The sequence below is a fragment of the Mirounga angustirostris genome, unplaced genomic scaffold, assembly GCF_029215605.1.
Source record: "Mirounga angustirostris isolate CCGP_5_RB_7025 unplaced genomic scaffold, mMirAng1.0.hap1 SCAF_3, whole genome shotgun sequence".
Lineage (NCBI taxonomy): Eukaryota > Metazoa > Chordata > Mammalia > Carnivora > Phocidae > Mirounga > Mirounga angustirostris.
Genome location: NW_026991711.1, coordinates 151,321,121 through 151,344,204, shown reverse-complemented (window position 1 = coordinate 151,344,204; position 23,084 = coordinate 151,321,121). Strand labels below are relative to the sequence as shown.

Below are 23,084 nucleotides of genomic sequence, written 5' to 3'. Positions count from 1 at the left end.
TGTTGATGGATGCTTAGGTTGTTTCCATATCTAAACTATTGTAAATAATGCTGCAATGAAGATGGAGGTGCATATCTTTTTGAGTTAATGTTTTCATTTTCTTCAGGTAAAATCCCAGACGTGGAATTGCTGGATTGTATGGCAGTTCTATTACGATTTTCAGTCTTAAACTAATTACACCATAAGAAAGTTGAGATTTGAATTAAAACAATTTAAAAAGTGAAATCTTTAAACATTAATCATGTTCTGCTTTTCAAAAGTCAAAAGATACTAAGAAGTATGTCAAAAAGAAATGTTTATAGAGAAGGTACTGTTGCATACCTATTCTTTTTTGTTGGAGAAGCCTTTTTGTATATGTTTATTTTGTTTTTAGTTTTTTTAAAGCAAGAAAATAAAGACCTGCTTAAAAGAAAAGGAACAAGAAGAGCCTATTTAACTTTCTGTTTCTATGTAACTAAATACCTTGCTGTTCTTGGAATAAAAATGATCATAACCACTATTTTTTGGGCGTCTACTATTTGCCCAGCTCTTTATACATAATATTTTACTTATTTCATTTAATTGGCGCCTCTCATACAGTGATTCTTAACATTTGCCCTGCATCGAAACCGCCTAGAGCTTGTTAAAACATTGATGGACCCTGCTTAAGAGTTTCTGATTCAGTCCGTTGGGGTGAGCTGGGTAATTTGCATTTCAGAAAAGTTAGAGGTGATGCTGATGCTGCTAGTTCGGACAGGACGCTTGAAGAAGCCAACTCTTCGAGGTAGGACTTGGTATCCCCGCTGTGTAGACGCAGAGATGGAGACTAGGAAGGTTACAGAACGTGCCTATGGTTTCACACCTAAAGAATCGGAACCAACCCGGGTCTGGTCCAAGACCTACGCCCACATGGACACGAAAGAGGGGAAAGGACAGGGAAGGGAAGAAACCTACTTTGGAATGATTGTTTTCTTGTCCAGGAGAAGGAAGCTGCGTCCACTCTGGTCCCCAGAATATTCGTGGCAGCCGGGGACAGCCGTCGCCCTGAATGGCTTCTCACCTTCAGGAGGCCCTGGTGGGCAAGGTCAAGGGGGAGCCTCTGCAGGTAGGATCTGAGAGGGACTCTCCTGCAGCGACCGCCGGGAAGGCCCGCTCGCCCCGCGCGATGGCGCGGCCCTCCTGGGAGCCCTCCGCCTCTGGCCGGAACCCGCGCGCGCGGAAGCCCTTGGTCCTCGGGCGAGGACAGCTCGGCCGCGCCGCAAGGGGGCGCCCCTGTGCGTCCGCGGGCAGTGCTTCGGCCGGCGTGGCGCTCGCTTGGCCCTGCTGAATTTTCCGACACGTGTCCCAGCCCCTCCCCTCCCCTCCCCTCAATCCCGCCTCATGCTCTGAGCGCTGTGCTTCCCCATCACTTTTCACTTTCACGATTTTCCTCTAGGAAAACGCAAATCCAGAGTGGCAGAGGTGAAGGCGCCATGTTCCTGACTTGGAATCCCACCTGCATCATTATTCTTCCACTCAGCAAATATTTATCGAACGCTTATTATGAGCCAAGCACCATGTCCCGGAACGTGGAGACCCTGGAGAACAGGACAGACACATTAGCTCAAGGGGCTTATAGTTACACAGATAGTCATACAATTATATTTAAACAGGGTGATAAATATGAGATGTAATGACAGCACACGAAAGAAATCAAACGGAGACCAGGGGCTGGGAAAGGCTGCCCGGAGGAAGTGATATTTTAAACTGAGCCTGGAAGATGACAAAGGGCTATCCAAGCAGAGCTGGAGAAATAGCTTTCCAGGGATGGGCAACAACAGGTGATGAAGAATCCAGTTGAGAAGAAAGTTGAATTTTTTGAGAAACCAAACAAAACCTTGCCTAAAGAACTAGAAAGACGGTGGGCACAAAATTAGGCCATAGAGGCAGGTGAGGGCCTAATCACCCAGGTTGCTGAGTTAATGATTTTGAGTTTTATTCTAAAGGTTTGGGCTAGGTTGGTGGCCGTAGATGCTAGGTACAGGCTAGAGTGTGTGGCAGTGGAGATGCAGGGCTGTGGATGGATCTGAGAAATAATGAGGTGGCAACATTGAATGTGGGTGGTGTTTAAAAAAGAAAGTGGTTAGGGTCCCTGCTCGGCGGGGAGTCTGCTTCTCCCTCTGACCCTCTTCCCTCTCATACTCTCTCTCATTCTCTCTCTCAAATAAATAAATAAAATCTTAAAAAAAAAAAAATTATGATTGCTGTTCCAGGGCAGGGATGTAAAAACGTCACTGCTTCTTTAACAGATTTGCATGTTTGCACTTATGAACAATCTATATAGATTCTTCTACTGACATGTTTTTTGCTCAGTACCAGATGATTTAAGTGTCTCAAATCTTGGGAAAATTATTTTAAGGACTAACACAGAACTTCATCCCAGGGTTTATGGAATTAAGTAGTAAGAAGGTTCTAAAGAATTAGGCTCTCTGGGGACAAAACAAAATGCTGGAGCAGATGACCTGGAAATTCCCTACAGAAGTTCAGTTGGATTAATACATGCAAAGCTCATAAAGTAGCACCTGCCACATAATCATCACTATATAAATGATGGATGTTTTTAGTATTGAACTATATTGTCACTATAAAAGTTATTATATTCAAATCTAGGCTGCTAGGCAAACCTCTTAGTTTATTCCTGATAGGAGGAATGTCAATTTGGTGTTTGGGACCACATAGATACTTGAAGTTGTCTGCCCTCAGGTAAAAGGATGAAAGCTATTAAAGTTAGTATCTAAATATGGTTTGAACATTACATTTCCCAGAGGATAAATTCAGAGCATGTGAAAGTCTCTGACAGATTTCTGTTTGTCAGTATCCTAAAACTGCTTTCCCATCAAGATTAAAAGAATCAAAGTATGGGGCGCCTGGGTGGCTCAGGCGTTAATCGTCTGCCTTCGGCTCAGGTCATGATCCCGGGTCCTGGGATGGAGCACTGCATCCGACTCCCTGCTCAGCGGGAAGCCTGCTTCTCCCTCTCCCACTACCCCCTGCTTGTGTTCCCTCTCACTGTATCTCTGTCAAATAAATAAATCTTTAAAAAAAATAAAAAATAAAAATAAATAAATAAAAGAATCAAAGTATGTCCATGTCCAGAAAGGGTGTCAGTCCTAATTGGGGATAGACCCCAGTGACCTTGGTATGGTTGTCACAGCTGACTAATGTGGGTGGATGTCAGGCCAGAGTGGAGTTGAGACATAAAGGTGCAGAGGGTGAGTGTGGATGGGAGGCAAGAGATGATAAGCAGAGGAAGATAAAGAACCAGGTATGTGCATTCTAAATTGGTTAGACCAGAATACTAAATGATGATAGGAAGGATCCTACAAAGAGGCTGAAGATACAGGAGAGAGGAATGTAAGATTCCTATAAGGCAAGAAGGGTTGGGATACAGAGAACAGGTGGAGACACAGCCTTTTGACAGTTGTTGGAGGGTGCCTGGGTGGCTCAAGTCATTACGTCTGCCTTTGGCTCAGGGCATGATCCCAGGGTCCTGGGATAGAGGCCCACGTAGGGCTCCCAGCTCGGCGGGAAGCCTGCTTTTCCCTCTCCCACTCCCCCTGCTTGTGTTCCCCCTTTCGCTGTGTCTGTCAAATAAATAAATAAAATCTTAAAAAAACAAACAAAAAAAAAGAAGTTCTGGTGTTGGAAAGTGTAGGCATTTCTTGTCCTGATGACTGATTCTCTGTGAAAAGCCCAGGTCATGAGCTGAGAATGAGGCAAGGAGAGAGGCTAGAGATTTTGGGGACAGGAGGACGCTTAAAATCATCAGAAGCTCTGAGTGGGAAAATTAGCTGCCTAAAGAGATGTAACAGAAGTAACAAGTGTTGCTCAGGAGTGTGAACCTCAAGCAAACTGTTTAGCTTCTCTAAACTGTAGTTCTCTCATCTGTCAAACAGCCCTGTTTCAGCCAGGCTCCTAACAACAAGAAACTGAGTTATTTCTGCGTGTAGCTACCAAGAGAAGGGTCGGTAAAACCTGCTTTCTTCTTTTAGTGTTGGTGGTGGGACATTACCATGTAAGAGCTCAAAGTAATGTTAGTATCACAGCTTCAAACATCCAAATTGTTCTTTCAAGTATTATCTCTTTTTCTCCAGGGTTAATTTGACTAAATTGGTTATATTAAGTTATATAGCTAAGTAAAAATTCATGTAATGAACCTTAATACCACATTATATAATAATAGAGCAGCAGAGTGTTTTATTTTTACATAATCATTATTCAGTAAATATTGTTACATTGTGAAGAATTACGTTTTAATCTCCTTTTCAATAGAAAGCTTTTCTAAGGAAATGACTTGGAGCCTTTCACATTTATCAGATGCCTTTTCATTACTCTTTTCCATTTTTGCAATTCTGGATCCAAACTGCATGGCCCGTTTTGGCAGAAGAGCAGAGGTTGTTAAGCCAAGTTCCAATGCTGCAAGACGCAAAATTAGTTTTTCACCAATTCCACGGGGGAAAGTCAGGTTTGCCTTTTCCCAAACTGGTAGGGAATTTAGAAAGGAGACGACATTTTCATCCAGGAAAGGAAATCTAAAATAAATAGATAAATATAACCACTATAAAAAAAAATAAAACCAATGTGTTATGATTATTTTTTACACTTTATTCAATGTTAAAATTTATAGCATCAAATTAATTTTTGATGGCACTGTTTTTCTCAATTAAAAATATTCTGGTTATTTATACAATTTTACAGCTAAAATTTAATCACATAGGCAAATATTTCATATGACTAATTTTAATAATATGCTACAAAATAAATTTTGCCTCAAAAAATAAATAAATTAGGCCTACGGTTAGAAATAATCTCAAATTGTTTCACAAGGTTTCTTTGGGGATGCCTTGGAAAACGAGTACAGTTTTTTTTTTTTTTTTTAAGGTTCTATTTATTTCTTTGAGAGAGAGCCCGAATGGGGGGCAGAGTGGGGGAGTGGGGACGGAGAAAGACAAGCTGACTCCCCGCTGAGCAGGGAGCCCGATGTGGGATGCGATCCCAGGACCCTGGGATCATGACCTGAGCTACAGGCAAATGCTTAACTGACTGAGCCACCCAGTGCCCCACAAGTACAGTCTTGACTCAATTATTCAATCTGTGTCTCTTTATCATGTCAAAAGTAAATGAACTTTAGAGGTATGAAATCAATACAGAAGGGCTCTATAATCCTGAACTTGTGAAACATTTACTTATGGTAAAATTTTATGGTTATCAAAATTGTTTAGAGCGCCTGGGTGGCTTAGTCAGTTGAGTGTCTGACTCTTGGTTTCAGCTCAGGTCATGCTCTCCCAGTCAGGAGACAGAGCCCCAGTGGGGCTCTGTGCTCAGCAGGGAGTCTGCTTCCCCTCTCCCTCTGTCCTTCCCCCTGTTCGCACTCCTGCATACTCTCTCTCTCTCTCTCTCTCTGAAATAAATAAATCTTTAAAAAAAAAAATTGGGGTGCCTGGGTGGCACAGTCCGTTAAGTGTCTGATCCTTGGTTTCGGCTCAGGTCATGATTTCATGGTCAGTTGTGGGATTGAGCCCCGCATCAGGCTCTGTGCTCAGCGGGGAGTCTGCTTGAGGCTTCTCTCCCCTCCCCCCGTGTGTGCCTGTGTGGGTGCGTGCACACTCTCTCTGAAATAAATAAATCTTTAAAAAAAAATTGTTTGATTACCTTTAAGCCATTTAAATGGAGGCAAATGGTATTAACAGAACAAAGTACTGTTTTATTTAAAAAAAATAATTTTCTGCCCTTTGGCTTCCCTAATTTCCTACAAAATTCTGGGTTTTGTTTAAAATACTTTAAAACTCTCCCTCCAATTCTTTAAATGCAGTACTGTTACAGTAGTGTTTCTGTTTTATTACATTTTATTCTAGCTCATGTAGAGAGACTGGAAAGGGTAAAGGCATTCATTATGCGGAATATTTTGTTTTTTTGTTGTTGTTGTTTTTGTTTTTTTAGATTTTATTTGACAGAGAGATAGCGAGAGAAGGAACACAAGCAGGGGGAGTGGGAGAGGGAGAAGCGGGCTTCCTGCCGAGCAGGGAACCCGATGTGGGACTCGATCCCAGGACCCTGGGATCATGACCTGAGCCGAAGGCAGACGCCTAACGACTGAGCCACCCAGGCGCCCGTTATGTGGAATATTTTGTAAAAATGAATTAATTACAAAAACAAATTTATATATAAGATAATCTAATCAACTGAGCACTGCTAATATGTATGCCAAAATACATAATAAATTGATATTGGATCTAGCCACTATCGTGGTATTTGTTAAATCACAATTCTGTATCTGCTGTTTGAAACATTCTTCATATGCACTTTTACATAAGGGTATCACATGGGGCCTTTAGAATCAACGGCTTTTACTAAATAAAATAAATTCCCTTTTCTCTGACCTACCTGAAATAAGACTGAATTTCTCTCTCTCTCTCTCAAATACATACACCCTTCAAAAGGAAAACATTTTACAGTTTTTACATGGTGGTATGTAATATATGTAAATTATGTATATTCTATATTTAGTAGATATAGAACTTCGATATTTTCTTTTTTTTTTTTTAAGATTTTATTTATTTATTTGAGAGAGAGAATGAGATAGAGAGAGCATGAGACGGGGGAGGGTCAGAGGGAGAAGGAGACTCCCTGCTGAGCAGGGAGCCCGATGCGGGACTCGATCCCAGGACTCCAGGATCATGACCTGAGCTGAAGGCAGTCGCTTAACCAACTGAGCCACCCAGGCGTCCCAAAACCCAACCCTTTAAATACCTTCTCTCAGCATTCCATTACCTCAGTTTTACAGTCTTTTCCACTGTACTATGGAAAACAATCACGCCATTGTTATTATCTTTGAAAATTACCAAAAAGACATCGCTTAGAATATGAGTTCTGGAAAACAAGTGCTCCCCTGACCCCTCCCCAGCTTCCCCTCTGATGGACGGTGTTTGTAATATAAGGCCAAGATAGTATTGTTGCTACGGTTATTCATTTCAACAGTCTCCAGAGAAAAAGAACCGAAAAATCTCCTTTTACAGTCTAGTGTCTCTACAAAATTACCCACAGCACTTACGTAAGTAGAATTACCTTGCTTCTTTTCCGTGATCACCGATAACTCTGTCATCACGACCAAGGTTTCTAGAAGATATTCGTCCCAGTTCCATCTCAATTTCCTTATTTAATCCTTCCATTCCATGTGTCTGAAAGCGGACACGATGGCGAGAATAACCTGCAAGTTGCTCATCAGCACCAATTCCAGTAAGAACTACCTGTAACAGTTTAAAGAAATCCGTATTTCCAACATAAGATAAAGAAAATGACTAAAATAAAAGCAAAGCTTAAAAAGTTACCATCTCAAAAATAACATTTTCTGACAAAAACACAAGGATAGTCATAAAATAGTAAAAATATGCCCAATTTTTGTCTTATACATCGCACTGTAGGTTAAATGCAATTAAAATATGCTCTATTCTTGCAATATAAATGCTAATAGCTTTAAAGGGTGAAAATGAGGGCTCAGAAATTCTGAGTACAGTGTGTCTGCCGTGCCTTACCTTTGCACTGCTCTGATAGGATTTCACTTCATCCTGGGTCACTAACCAACCAATTCCTCTAGAAGCAAACCAGACTGCACAGCCAATGCTATCATCCAACACTGTATCCAAGGGCTGAACCAAGTGGCATATTCGAGTTCTTCTTAATTCTTGCAGTTCCTCCAGAGAAACATTAATTTCAACGAAATTCCAAATCCGGGAAGGGTTAGCAGCTTGTAGTTCCTTTAGTCCCATTCTGCCTGTGATACGATCCGGTACACTGAATTGTTTATCAGGACCATCATCATCACCACCAGCAGCATTATTTTTAGAGAATTCTTCAGAAGATATTTCACAATGACTTTTCTGTTTTTTCCTCTTTGTGTCAAAACCAGTTAATAGGGTCTTTTCTTTAGTCATGAAAGCCACATTAAGAAGATCGATTGGTTCATCTAAAGGTATATGGCGGTCAGCAAGGGCTGCAATAACCATGGAATCGATACCCCCAGAAAACAGGATTGCAACGTTTGCTTTCCTATCACAAATTTTCAAAGCCTCACTTGGTGTCAGGTTTTCATCCCTAGGTAAACACAAGACACGTCTCCTCACTGCAATACTCAGGACATCAATGAATTGCTGAACTACTTCCTTTGTGTGTCCATCAGTAAGAAAGACCTGAAGTGTTTCCCTTGTAGGAGGGACACTAGCGGTGTTACTGCAAGGAATCTCAAGGGGAGCTTGTGGTAACGTCATATTTAAAGGAACAACAGGTTCTTTCAGATACAGTTTGGCTTCATTTGCTACCACTGATGCAAATGCAGGCAAGTTTGCTGAAATCTGAATCAGGCTATTAACACATTCTTTGATAACATTCTCCCCAGAAACAGATTTCCAAGGGTACAATTTTAAAACCACAGATTTGGAAATGGAAGCAGACTTGAGATCAATTCTGAAAATTCCAGATGCTGGAACTTCTTGCCACTGACTGCCCACTCCGGAGGTCTGAACGCCAACTGAAGAGAGGCAGAAACTCTTGCCCAAATTACTAAAATGCCAAAGCAGGCTACGGCGACCAAAAAAATCTCTACCAAACCATAGATGATGACTGGACGCTTGGTAATATATAAAAGACCAAGGACCTCGGACTTCTGAGAAGAGCGACAAAATATCAGCTTCATTCTTACAATAGGAAAGGTAATTAAACATTATTTGAGTATCATTCTCTTCAGCTTCGACCTTTATGCCACTAAAGACTTCTCCATTCCACAGGAACACATCACCCCTTTCATCTTCCACAGGCTGGGCAGTCAAAACACCTCTTAAGTGAAGGACATGACCAGAAAATAAACACTGGTAGCTAACACTAGACTTTAACAACTGTTTACTACTATTGGGTCCCCGTCGGTTAAGATTATACAGTAAATCCTCTTTCAAATCTTTGCTGAAATGCTCAACAGAAAAGCTTACAGAACAACAAATGCCACACATTGTTGTGTGAGATCAAGTTGATTATTTCTTGATTTTGGTCTTCTCTGAGTTTTCTATTTCTTGGTATTCTTTTTTCAGTTCATCCAGTATATCTGTGGGGGAGGGGAGAAGAAATATTAAGTAAAATGAAAATTCTTAGACCTTTCCCTGGTAATTCATACAGCAACATAGGCTATTTACCAAGATCAAACCACCTGAGTATATGCACTGTGTTACAACAGGCTTCTAATGACAAATGTTTATCTTTTAGGAAAATAATCTGTTTATCAAATGCTTATTTTGGCCCAGGCACTGGGCTATGGGCTAACCCCTCTTGTTTAAATCCCAAAAAACTTTGGAGGCTCAAAGTTATTCATTCAAAGTCACAAAGGGAGAAAGTGGTAGAGCAGTTCTCATACCTAGACCTGCCAAAAATTCTAAAGCACACATTAATAATTATGGCTTTCTAACACAACTTATATATTTTTATTTTATTTTATTTTTACTGTGGACTCATCTTTGGAAGGCTACCTTGAAGAAAACCCAAACCACAGCATTGATTTTACTTGATATACCACCATCCAAGCTTCAGATATATATTTAAACATTCAGATATAGACAGTATAATTTAGGCACTACCATGAGTTTCTACAGAAAGCCTAGAAAAGACTTTTCATGCATTTCTATATAATATACCAAAAAAAAAAAAAACCACCCAAAAAACTTACTTTTGCTTTCAGAAAGCATTTCTGTTCGGTCTGCAAGAAAGAATATGTTGCTGTTCTGTTGCTGCCTATATACTTTCTGCAAAACATAATTTAGGCTAATATCAGGATTTGATCTAAAAAGTACATGTCAAAACTCTGAACTCTTTTATTGTATATTCTTGAACTTCAATAACATATATTCAGAACAATACCTTAGCAAATACAGGTAAACAAAAGTCACCCATTATCTTACCATCTAGAAACTGCTACCATTAACACTGAGGTGAAATGTATTTTCTCTGCATATATTAACTATCAGTTTCCTTGAACATTACAGGTTATTTGATAAGTCCTCAAGTTTTAGACATTTAAGGTATTACCAACTTTATAAATCAATGTTGCAATGAAGTTCTTTATAACTAAATCTTTGTTCACTCTCATGACTCATAAATATCAATTCCTATAAATGGAACTGGGTCAAAGTGCTACATAGTTTTAAGGCTTTGATACATTCTGCCAACTTGCCCTCTAGAAAGTTTGTGTCAGTTGTGCCTTAAATTCTAAAAGGGACAATATCAGAAATGTTTAACCAACCTGTTACTTATCAAATGCTTTAAAGGGCTCAAAATCATTTCTTCCTGAACTTTAAAATGTAATTTTTGACAGTATAAGTACACATAAAGCAGTAGCTTGTTTATGAATACATGAATGCACATGGCATTAAATTTGGATGATTTGTGTAAAAAAATTTGGGGGGGGGAAGCAATTTATCCTTTTTGTTTTTTCAACAATTATCCACATTCATTTTAAGGCAGAGTTTCCTTTCTTAATATATTTAATGGTTATTTATTTCAAAAGAAAACACCAAATTCAAGTATAAGTCAATACCATTAGTGATTACAGACCCAAGATACCATTGTATAATTAGTATCATTTGGTTCAAAGGTAGTGGGATTGCAGATGATGAGAAAAAAAAAAATTATCAACTATAATTAACATATAGATATCCACTATGTGTATAAAATCTTGGACACTTTTCACTTTTGCAATGGAACTAAAAAAGATGCTGAAGTTTTGCAAATTTTAATGTAAATATAAATCTTATATATAATTCTTTTAACTTTAGTATATAGTTAATAAGATATAATCAAACCTTCCCACATACAATTCAGAATTATCCTAATAACTCACCCTGTTCTTCTTCAGGTTAGATAGTTCATCCACAACAATTTTTTGTTCTTTAATCTAATGAAATAAAGAAAAACTTCTTAAATCAGAGGCTAGCAAAGTATGCTCGATTGAGGGCCTTTTAAAATTAGAGAGATGGGATAAGGTGCTATAATCTACTGGTTGCCCAAACGGGCAGTCTGTGAATACAAAGATTCTTTTTGAACAGCAGTGTGGGGGGGTGCAGCTGGGGGAAAGTTGGAAAAGGAAACAGTGATTACACTTGACAGGTGTTAAAAAGCCCACTGAACCCAGATAAGGGTTTGGGGTTGGTAACCAGCATTCATGCAAAGGCCACAGTTACTAAACAAAGTCTGTGCCTTTTATTTAACATAGACAATATGCACCAAAAGTAGTATCAGTTTTCAATGATTTAAGTTATGTTTTTGTTTTTTAATAGCACGTCATGAAGTATCAATGCTTTTCATGATTTATGTACTGAATGGTGTAGCCACACGTTCAGAACAAGTAAGCAGTATAAATGCCCTACCTGGGGCAGTAAGGCGTATTACTTTCCATCTTGGCTTTATTCCTCTTTACGTTTCAAAGAGTAGAATGGTGCTGGCACTGTTGAACTATACCTCACTTTTTATTAGTAGGATAGGGCACAAGGCACAACTAAGTGGAAGTGAAATTTCTAACTCTTTTCAGTAAAGGCAGTTACGGTGTGAACATGATATTGTGTCATCAGTACCTCTAAAAGCAGGATTTATAATCTCTGTCCTACCTCACACACCTCAGAGATCTGTCATACATCAGTATAAATGGCTTGCTATGGTAGTAATTGGAGTGGGCTATACGTGATTAGAAAATGCACTACCCATGGGTGTGTACACTTCTGTCTCTCCAGTCAATGCAGTAATTGGCTAGATTTGAATTGAATTCCAAGACCAAATTTGTATAACCTCCTTCAGATCTGTGTTTGAACAGTGCATCCCCATTCATTTTAGAAATAGCAGGTATACATTTCACTTTACTTTAAACAAGGAAACTGATACAGAGGGATCAGAGACTTGCTTGAGATGTCACTGTTAGTTTGGGACAGAACTAAAGTAAAATCTAAGACATCTAATACTTGAAAGGCTATAACCATTCCCATCTCCAGTATATTTTGAAAGGTTTTGTCTGTTTATGGCAGTTAAGATGTACATTGCTCCCTCCCCGCCCCCCCGCCCCCCGCCTTTTTGGATAGAACAGTGACAATCAGATACATATTTTAGGATCACTGCTCTGCCTAAAGTGGAGAACAGATTGGAAGAAGGTAAGGATGGATGAAGGAGTGACCGGTTAGGAAACTTATGCAGGGTTCCGGATGGTAGATGAAGATGGCTGGTTTAGGATGGTGTGTATACACTGTGACAACGGGATTTATCGAAATGAGCTTCAGAAGCAGAACTGGTAGGTCTTCGTGATGGACGTCAAGGATAGCTCCCAAGTTATTGGCATGGACAAGTGAATGGATGGTGGTGGCATTTTCTGAGTTGGGAAACACCACAATAGATCTGGAGTAGGAGGTACTTCTAACAGTTTAAAAAGAGTAGGGAGAAAAGATCCCAACCAAACTTCTGTCCCACTACCTGCTGGGTCTAATCTTGGGGTAAATTTCATGGTCTCCCTTTAACTCTAGCTGCCAAATGCTAAGACTAAAAGGAGCAAAGCAGCAGGGCAAAGCCTAGGCTGGGCCATGTGGCGCGGGGGACCTTCTTCGGTGAAGAGCGGAGCCAAGTCCGGACTTTCGCGCCTCGTCCCACACTCACCTTGCTGCTAAGATCCTCCTTGTGTAGCGTCGAGTGGTCTGCAGAGAACAGCCCGGCGCCGTCCTCGAGCCGCGACCCCCTGCTGGGCATCTCCACGGAGCGCGTTGAACTCAAATTGCACCAACCCTCACTTGCGCCCAGTACCTTCCAGTCCTCAGCCACAGCGCGTGCGCGCTCCCCGTGGCCCCACCCTCTCCCTTTCTCTTTCCCGTCAATCTTACCAATAGCGGCTGCGCATTCACTGGAACGCCTGCGCAATCGGATGTATCTTGGGAGGAGTTGTGCGCGTGCGCACAGATGCCTAGTGAGCGCGTGATCCTGGTTGTGAAATCAGAGAGGTTTCCGAATGGTCCCCTAGCGGATCCAACGTGGAAACGCTTTTGTGGTCTCCTTACTGCCTGGAATCCAGTGGATTGTGCGTTATATGCGCCCTCCAGTGGTAAATATAAAGAATAGAAGCGGGGTAAAAAATACCACTTAATTATCTAGGCAAGGAAGGATATGAAACTAGCCATTGATTTAAGAGATACATTGTTGGTAACGGAATTGTACAGACTTGTTAAAATTTTTGTTAACTTCTTATTAGGGCTAAAAGATAAAATACAGGATGTCCAGTTAAATATAAATTTCAGATAAAAGAATAAATTTTTAATGTAAGTATGTTCCATGCAATATTTACAATATCTCACTCCTATGAGAAAAACTATCCAAACCTTGTAAACAAAGAGATTACTGGGTGTTGTTTTATTCCTTTTCTGGACCTAACTTTCTATTGACTGGGCTATTTTACAATTCTGTAGGAGCAGAGGTTAACTTGTAGATTTTTGTGTGGTAGAGATGCAAATAATTTCTATCTGGTGGGCCAGATAATGCCACAGGTTGTGATTTATTGTTCAGTTTTGTATCTAACTCTGCAATTCTAATGATTTCTTTATTAGTATATACTTAGTTTCTCATAAACTGTTCGGTGTTGACATCTGTTCCTTCATTAATTAATGGATTGAATAAAACTTTGACATAGGTTCATCTTACACTTGTGTGTGAGAGATGTGATTTTGTGTATGCAATCCTGCCCTGTACTTCAGCATAGGAACTCTTAAGTTTCCATGGAGATGCCAACTGATGTGTACTCAACCGATGGTGCCAAATTGTATGGCTAAGGAAGTGCACCTCAGGGTTGTTTAAGCCCAGGCATATATTTTATTGGCTCTTGGAGTAAATACAAAAATGGTTATAGAAGTACGTTTACTGTCTGTTTTTCCTTTTTTACTCATTTTTAAAAATTTTATTTTTGTTTCTAATTTTGCATGCCTGATAAATTATTATACATTACTAGCAGCAATGATTGGAATTTGGTTTTATGGTATATCCATTTGATGATACCTATTGGATGATGGAGATCTAGTCTCTATTAGAAGAGAGATGAAAGAGAATCCAGTTTTTTTGGTCTTTTTGTTTGTCCTTTGTGAGCTCAAATTAATTAAGAACTTTGTGTCCACTGGGGGGAGAACTGATTTTTGAGTTCTGGGTCAGTGAATTTTTGTATTTCTGTTGTACTTTCAACCAGTGATTGAGATGTACAACTGAAGCTATGAGCTCTCTATGCATCCATGTGACTATAATTTAAAATAGCCTTTATATGTTGCTGTCTGAGTGTAAAAGGTTTTCATACTTCTGGAGGGTATTAATAAATTCCATTATAATGTCTCTTAAATTAAAGAACTTCTGTTCTGATCGGTCTATAGACATAAATGGGCCCTTGCATAAATCCCCCAAATTAAAAAAAGCCCCAAATCTCTAATACTTAATATGTGCTGGACTTTTAAGGAAAAAATTTCTTCTTACAAAAACTGCTAGCTTACATACAATTGAAGAATATAAATTTATATAATTAAGATGAGCCTTTGGAGAAATCAGGTTAGATTAATAATTTTGGTTTAAGAAAGAAAAAAACAGTTATTAAGTCTTTGCAATGATTTGTCAATGTTAAGTAAAATACAGATGTGTGGTTTTTTTAATGACATTTAGATTTGCCTTCTCATGAAGAGATTAGGTAATCCGAATTTCTTAAGCTTCTTATATTGGTTTACTGATTAAATAAGCTAGCATTACTGCTATAAAATAATGCAAGTTTATGAAAAATGTAAATTTCCGTCCACTAAAATGAAAAAATTATTCAGACAGACTTTTTATATCAACGGTAATTATGTTCTGTATCATGTAAGTTTATGCATAACTCCAAAATCCTTAGGTAACTTTAAATCCTGAGATAATAAATTGGGTTAATTAATGATTAGTCATTAGATCAGTAGATAATTTATTTTTAAAAGTTGAATACAGAAACACTGATTAATAGAAGCATAATTTTAATATTATATACTTTTGCTTCTTGTTTTTATATACTGCAGAATGGCTGTCCTTTGGGTCATTTTTTTTTAATGTTTTATTATTTTTATTTTTTTTAAGATTTTGTTTATATGACAGAGAGAGAGCGCACGCACAAGCACGGGGAGCAGCAGAGGGAGAAGCAGGCTCCCTGCTGAGCAGGAAGTCCGATGTGGGGTTCAATCCCAGGATCCTGAGATCATGACCTGAGCTGAAGGCAGACACTTAACCTACTCAGCCACCCAGGTGTCCCAACATTTAGGGTTTAATACAGTTGAGCTGATGGGAACCTAGGAACACACCTCTCCTGACACATGGGATATTATTTTAATTCTGGTAGGAACTTAGGAACTCACCTCTCCCGACACATGAGATGTTATTTTAATTCATGCTTGGAGGCAAAGTTGAGGCTTTTCTATTAAGCTGGAGACTGAGCTTCCCAGTATATTCCACCTTCTATGGCAGTGGCTGGCAGAGTGGGAGTTCTGGTTCAAGTTTGAGCTGACTCTTTGACCTACAATTGTTTCCATACTGAGTGGTCAGAGATACTGCTGGCCAGTCTACAGCTGCTTACCCCCTTTGGGTGGTGGGTTGTTGCTTATGGCTGTGCTTGGCTTGGATATTTTTTGTTTGTTTTTTTTTTTTAAATTCCTGGGGGCCTCTTAAGATGACACACTACTAAAGAAAGTAGTGATAGTCATATTTGTTTTCAAAGTTCTTTCACATTTTATCTTATTTTTCATATATATCCAATTGCTTCTATTTCCTCCCTCAACTGCTGTAAGTCCTACACTGCTTAAAGTCACATTTTGGGGTTACCTGGTATCATTTGTCTTGCCTGACTGGTTCAGGACTGACCATCTGCAGCTCACCATAAACTAGATAGGCTCTTCTTCCTTCTTTCAATTAAGTCCATTGCTGTCATGTATCCTACTTAGTAAGATAGTTTCATGTTTATTAATGCTATTATACTCTTCCTCTGATGCTACATTCTTAATATATTTCATTCTGTTTAACAATACATAATTTACTGTTGACCATTTTATAAAAGCATAAGGTATTATTACCCTGCCTTCCAAGGTTTTGAATGAGTAGTTCCACAACCACTGTCTTCCCTTGCTTTCTTGGTATATTGCAACACACAATTGTTTCTAACCACATAAGTCTCCTTTCTATCTGTCCCAAGTGAGGTGTGGAATAGTGCTGTGGTTCCTACATACCAGTTAGTAGGTGGGTGCCCTTCCAACTACGTAAAATCATCTGAAAATTTTGTTCATAGACATACAGAATTCTCAGTCCTTTCCCCAGATTTACTGGATCAAATCTTTGGGACTGGGATATGGCTATCTGCTGCATAACAGTGTTTACCATTTACCCTATAACCAAAATGCTGGGCTTGAATTTAGGCTTGTATTTATTAGATGTGTGACTTTGGATAAGTCATTAACCTCTCAAGCCCCAGTTTCCTAATGTGTAGAATGGGAGTAATAATAGTGCCTAACTCAAAGGGTTGTTATGAAGATTGAATGAGTTAGTGTTTGTCAGGGTTTATAATAGTTTCAGGCACATATTAAGCACTATCTAAGTGTGTGTTACAAAGATAAGGTAGAAGTTCCCCCAGATGAATTTGACACAAGCAGTATTTATGAACCAATGGAACCAAAAGAGCAGGCTCCCAAATGCTTGGCCTGTTTCTCATTGAAGGTAATGTCCTCTCTTCTACTTCCAGTGATTCTCAACAGGGCTAAGGCTGAAGGCATTTATGGTTATCTTGGTGGTCACAATAAATGGATGGTTCTGTTAACTCTGATGAGGTAGGACTAATTGGAAGCCAATTAAAAGGAGACAGATTGAGCCACAGACTTTTAAGAAACCTAGACAGCAGGCTAAAGGGTGGTCTTAGCAAGGAGACAATATTGGAAATTGCATGGGGTGGGATTTTGGCCAGACTCTAAATAACAAAGAGGTAAAATCAAGGGAGAGGTAGTATTGTAACCTAAGTAGGTGATTTGCATCAGGAATTCTGTCAGAATGTGACAAGGCCTGAAATAGTGGACTGATGTTTATAAGCAGGGCTCTAGTATCTGGAAGGGGGACTACTGGGTCTTATCATACAGGCATTGGGGGGAGGAGACAGTGTCTTAGTAGAGAAGTACACCAGCCTAATCTTGGTCACTTAAGAGAAATGGCTGAGTCACCAAGCATTGGGCTGGAGATGAGTAAACCCTTTCAACTAGAGAGAAGATTGGTTCTGCAACTTAATTTCAGCTATGGAATGTGGAGATTGGGCACTCTTGGCTCCTACAGCCAGCATCACTTTGGGGCTCTTGTGCAGGACAGGGACTAGAGTAAGACAAGTGAGACACCTAGGGTCAAAATTTAAGGATGCATGCACTCTCAGGGTACTGCAGTGAGCGCCTCTTTAGATTTTCCACCCTAGGTATCTCATACACCTCATTCTAGGTGGGCCTGGCTCTTGTACCAACTGGATTGAACATTTCATTATTGGTGGTACCGTCTTACAATGTAGGGCTCAGTGTGGCTTGTGAATGACAGCAGTGGAAGATGCTTTTTATGGTACCCATGCATCTTTCCATCTCTGACAGTTAAGAAAAAGGTTGATTAAAATTATCTTAGCTTCTTCCATAACTTCTTTGATATGTTCACCTGATTCTCAAGACTAAGGATATGCTTAAAAAGTTTTGTTCTACATTATTGAAGAAGCAAGGTTAAACATAATCATCTCTGTGAGGTAGATTACAGTGAATGGCTAAGTCAGTTGAATAAAGTTATGAAATGTTTAGTATCTGGAGAATTTTAAAGTGATTAGGCATTTATTGTTACCAAACTTGCATTTAGGTGCTTTTAAAAGAAATGCATCCATCTGAGTGAATCAATAGGAACAAATAAAGTCTAAATGATGTATTAGTAATATATATTTATATATTTGGTAATGTTTCTTTATAGAATGCCCTCCTTATAATGCAGAGCTGGGTATTTTTACCCTACTTCTGATTGTTAGCTATAATAAAGTTTTACAAAGCTGTTACTCAAAATCTGTTTATGGTAACAGTGTAACTCTACCTTGGTGTCTTAAGTTTTTTTTTTCTTTCTTTGTGAAGCAACTACCAGGAAAATTCTGTTTGTGTTATCACAGTGTAAGCAAGCAAACAAGTTAGTTCAAGTTAGTTCAATTTATAAGTTAGTTTGCTTGTAGGTGCTGTTGTTTTAGTATTAAAAGCATTGCTGTGCTGTGGTTATTGGCTTGCCCTAGTAAAACAAAATAAAACAATACATGGATATGTGTCCATAGCTTCCAATGGTTTTATAGTGGAAGTTGAGTACGCAAGGCTGAGATTAACTTCTGGATGACTAAAGCCGTACTTACTGCTGATTTACTGTTGTCATACGTGTGGCTGCCTCTGCAACTGAGCCTGTGTAGTTGAGGCTTCTTGAAAGAAGGGGCAGAAGGTGGCTTTTGCAGAAGAAAGAATTTATATAAGGGACAGGGGAAGAGGGAGTTGGTGAGAGAATATGGAGGAAGTTGGGCAGTTAGAACTTAGGAGACTGGTGTTCAGAGAACAGAAATTATGATCATACCACTGCTACTAATATTTGAATTAACTGTAATTTTACTTAAGAGTTAAGTAAATGAAGACAAAATATAACTAGGTAGAGTTACCTATGAATATAAACCTATAATAGAGCTTTAGCTTTTTTTCTACAAGTTACATGGTTTAATTAAAGTGTTTAGTTCAACTAAAGAAAATTTTTATCAAGGCATGATAATTTCTTTTTTTGTTGTTGTTTACTTTTTTTTGTAGTTTCAAGTTTTTATTTAAATTCCAGTTAGTGGGGTGCCTAGTGGCTCAGTCAGTTAAGCGTCTGACTTTGGCTCAGATCATTATCTCGGAGTCCTGGGATTGAGCCCCTCTTGGGGCTCTGTGCTCAGCAGGGAGTATGTTTGTCCCTCTCCCTCTCCTTCTGCCCATCCCCCTACTCATGCTCCCTCTCTCTCTCAAATAAGTTAAATCTTTAAAAAAGATAAATTCCAGTTAGTTAACATACAATGTAATATTAGTTTCAGGAGTATAATTTAATGATTTATCACTTACATATAACACCCAGTGCTCATCTCAAGTGCCCTCCTTAATACCCATCACCCATTTAACCCATCCCCCACTCACCTCCCCTCTAGCAACCCTCAGTTTGTTCTATGTAGTTAAGAAGCTTCTGTTATGGTTTACTTCTCCCCCCACCAATATTCATCTGTTTTGTTTCTTAAATTCCACATATGGATGAAATCATATGGTATTTGTCTTTCTCTGACTGACTTATTTTGCTTAGCATAATAGACTCTAGCTCCATCCATGTTGTTGCAAACAGCAAGATTTAATTCTTTTTTATGGCTCAGTAATATTCCAACACACACACACACACATGCACACACGCGCACACACACACCACCTCCTCTTTATCCATTCATCAGTCCTTAGAGATTTGGGCTCTTTCCGTAATTTGGCTATTGTTGATAATGCTGCTATAAACATCGGGGTGCGTGTATCTCTTCAAATCAGTATTTTTGTATCTGGGTAAATACCTAATAATGCAACTGCTGGATCACAGGGTAGTTCTGTTTTTAACTTTTTGAAGAACCTACATACTGTTTTCCACAATGGCTGCACCAGTTTGCATTCCTACCAACAGTGTAAGAGGGTTCCCCTTTCTCCATATCCTTGCCAACATCTGTTGTTTCCTGTTGTCAATTTTGGCCATCCTGACAGGTGTGAGGTGATATCTCATTGTAGTTTTGATTTGTGTTTCCCTGATGATGAGTGATGTTGAGCATCTTTTCATGTGCCTGTTAGCCATCTGGATGTCTTCCTTGGAAAAATGGCTATTCATATCTTCTGCCCATTTCTTAACTGAATTGTTTATTTTTCAGTGTTGAGTTTGGGAAGTTCTTTATAGATTTTGGATAGTAACCCTTTATCACATATGTCATTTGTAAATATCTTCTCCCATCCCATTGGTTGCCTTTTAGTTTTGTTAATTGTTTCCTTCACTGTGTGGAAACTTTTTATCTTGATGAAGTCCCAATAGTTCACTTTTTCTTTTGTTCCCTTGCCTCTGCAGATGTATCTAGTAAGAAGTTGCTACTGAGATCAGAGAGGTTGTTGCCTGTGTTCTTCTCTAGGATTTTGACGGTTTCCTGTCTCACATTTAGGTCTTTCAACCATTTTGAATTTATTTTTGTATATGGTGAAAGAAAGCGGTCCAGTTTCATTCTTTTGTATGTTGCTGTCCAATTTTTCCAATACCATTTGTTGAAGAGACTGTCTTTTTTTCCATCGGATATTCTTTCCTGCTTTGTTAAAGATTAGTTGACCATAAAGTTATGGGTCCATTTCTGGGTTCTCTATTCTGTTCCATTGATCTATGTGTCTGTTTTTGTGCCAGTACCATACTGTCTTGATCATTACACCTTTATAATATAGCTTGAAGTCCGGAATCATGATGCCTTCAGCTTTGCTTTTCTTATTCAAAGTTGCTTTGGTACTCAGGGCCTTTTGTAGTTCCATACAAATTTTAGGATTGTTCTAGCTCTGTGAAAAATGCTATTGGTATTTTGATAGGGATTGTATTAAATTTGTAGATTGCTTTGGGTAGTATAGTCATTTTAACACTATTTTTTCTTCTAATCCATGAACATGGAATGTTTTTCCATTTCTTTGTGTTATCTTCAATTTCTGTTGTAAGTGTTCTAGTTTTCAGAGTACAGATCTTTTACCTCTAGTTAGGTTTATTCCTAGGTATCTTATGGTTTTTAGTACAATTGTAAGTGGAATTGATTCATTGATTTCTCTTTCTGAAGCTTCATTATTACTGTACAGAAATGCAACAGATTTTGTATGTTGATTTTGCTAAATTCAGGTATCAGTTCTAGCAATTTTTTGATGGATTCTTTTGGGTTTTCTATATATGGTAGCATGTCATCTGTAAATAGTGAAAGTTTGACTTCTTCCTTGCTGATTTGGATGCCTTTTATTTCTTTTTGTTTGACTGCTGAGGCTTGGCCTTCCAGTACTATGTTAAATAACAGTGGTGAGAGTGCACACCCCTGTCTTGTTCTTGACTGTAGAGCAAAAGCTCTCAGTTTTTCCCCATTGAGGATGATATTAGCTGTGGGTCTTTTGTATTTGGCTTTTATGATATTGAGGTATGTTCCCTTTATCCCTACTTTGTTGAGAGTTTTTATCAAGAGGATGCTTTTCTTTGCCAAATGCTTTTCCTGCATCTATTGAGAGGATTATATAGTTCTTTTTTTTTATTATTATGTTATGTTAATCACCATACATCATTAGTTTTTGATGTAGTGTTCCATGATTCATTGCGCATAATACCCAGTGCTCCATGCAGAACGTGCCCTCCTTAATACCCACCACCAGGCCAACCCATCTCCCCCCCCTCTAGAACCCTCAGTTTGTTTTTCAGAGTCCACAGTCTCTCATGGTTCGTCTCCCCCTCTGATTCCCCCCCTTTATTCTTCCCCTCCTGCTATCTTCTTCTTCTTTTTTTTTAAACATATAATGTATTATTTAGTTCTTATCTTTTCTTTTGTTAATGTGGTATATCACATTGATTGATTTGTGAGTATTGAACCACCCTTGCAAGCCAGGAATAATTCCCACTTGGTCATGGGGAATGATTGTTTTAATGTATTGTTGGATTCAATTTACTGGTATTTTGTTGAGAATTTTTACATCCATGTTCATCAGGGATATTGGCCTGTAGTTGTCTTTTTTTAGTGGGGTCTTTGTCTGGTTTTGGAATCAAGGTAATGCTGGCCTCATAGAGTGAGTTTAGAAATTTTCCTTTGATTTCTATTTTTCTGGAACAGTTTGAGAAGAATAGGTATGAACTCTTCTTTACATGTCTGGTAGAATTCCCCTGTGAAGCCATCTGGCCCTGGACTTTTCTTGGGAGATTATTGATTACATATTCAATTTCTTTGCTGGTTATCAGTCTGTTCAAGTTTTCTATTTCTTCTGTTTCACTTTTGGTAGTTTGTATGTTTCTAGGAATTTATCCATTCATTCCAAGTTGCCCAGTTTGTTGGCATGTGCCCATATGGTGTTTGTTGTGATCTCTCTTCTCTCATTCATGATTTTATTTATTTGGGTCCTTTCTCTTTTCTTTTTGATAAGTCTAAGAAATTTTATTAATTTTTTCAAAGAACCAGCTCCTGGTTTCATTGATATGTTCTACTGTTTTTTGTTTGTTTGTTTCTATATCATTTATGTCTGTTCTAATCTTCATTATTTCCATTTTTCTGCTGGTTTTAGGCTTTATTTGCTATTCTTTTTCTAGCTCCTTTAGGTGTAAGGTTAGGTTGCATATCTGAGATTTTTCTTGCTTTTTGAGGTAGTCCTGTATTGCTATGTACTTCCCTCTTATGAGTGCTTTTGTTGCATCCCAAAGGTTTTGGACCACTGTGTTTTCATTTTCATTTCTTTCCATGTATTTTTTATTTCTGCTTTAATTTCCTGGTTGCCCTTTCATTCTTTACTAGGATGTTCTTTAACCTCCATGTATTTGAGGTCTTTCCAAATTTTTTCTTTTGGTTGACTTCAAGTTTCATGGCATTGTGATCAGAAAATATGCATGCTATGATCTCAATCTTTTTGTACTTGTTGAGGCCTGATTTGTGACCTATTATGTGATCTATTCAGGAGAATGTCCCATGTGCATTTGAAAAGACTATGTATTCTGCTTTAAGAGGAAATGTTCTGAATATATATCTAAAGTCCATTTGGTCCAGTGTGTCATTCAAAGCTATTGTTTCCTTGTTGATTTCTGCTTAGATGATCTGTCCATTGATGTAAGTGGGGTGTTAAAGTCCCCTACTATTATTGTATTATTATCAATGAGTTTCTTTATGTTTGTTATTTTTTAATATATTTGGGTGCTCCCAGGTTGGGGGCACAAATATTTATAATCACTAGAGCTTC

The 23,084-nt window shown here is 38.7% G+C and overlaps 3 protein-coding genes across 3 annotated transcripts in view; all 3 read right to left on the bottom strand.

The window, feature by feature from the left end:
- Positions 1–4,091, bottom strand: part of ANKAR (ankyrin and armadillo repeat containing) — a 74,845-nt gene extending 70,754 nt beyond the window's left edge. The window contains exon 1 of the mRNA XM_045868364.3: positions 934–4,091. The gene's annotated coding sequence lies outside the window, so the exon portion shown is untranslated. The remainder of the gene's footprint in view (positions 1–933) is intronic.
- A 96-nt stretch (positions 4,092–4,187) lies between these two features.
- ASNSD1 (asparagine synthetase domain containing 1) lies at positions 4,188–9,017 on the bottom strand. Its single transcript, XM_045868357.2, has 3 exons — positions 7,551–9,017; positions 7,084–7,265; positions 4,188–4,550 (listed from the first exon to the last, which is right to left on the bottom strand). The coding sequence occupies exons 1-3, from the start codon at positions 9,015–9,017 to the stop codon at positions 4,265–4,267; spliced, it is 1,935 nt and encodes a 644-aa protein (XP_045724313.2). The 3' UTR covers positions 4,188–4,264.
- ASDURF (ASNSD1 upstream open reading frame) lies at positions 8,827–12,870 on the bottom strand. Its single transcript, XM_045868363.3, has 4 exons — positions 12,688–12,870; positions 10,895–10,948; positions 9,725–9,800; positions 8,827–9,109 (listed from the first exon to the last, which is right to left on the bottom strand). The coding sequence occupies exons 1-4, from the start codon at positions 12,775–12,777 to the stop codon at positions 9,039–9,041; spliced, it is 291 nt and encodes a 96-aa protein (XP_045724319.1). The 5' UTR covers positions 12,778–12,870; the 3' UTR covers positions 8,827–9,038.
- Positions 12,871–23,084: the final 10,214 nt, after the last annotated feature.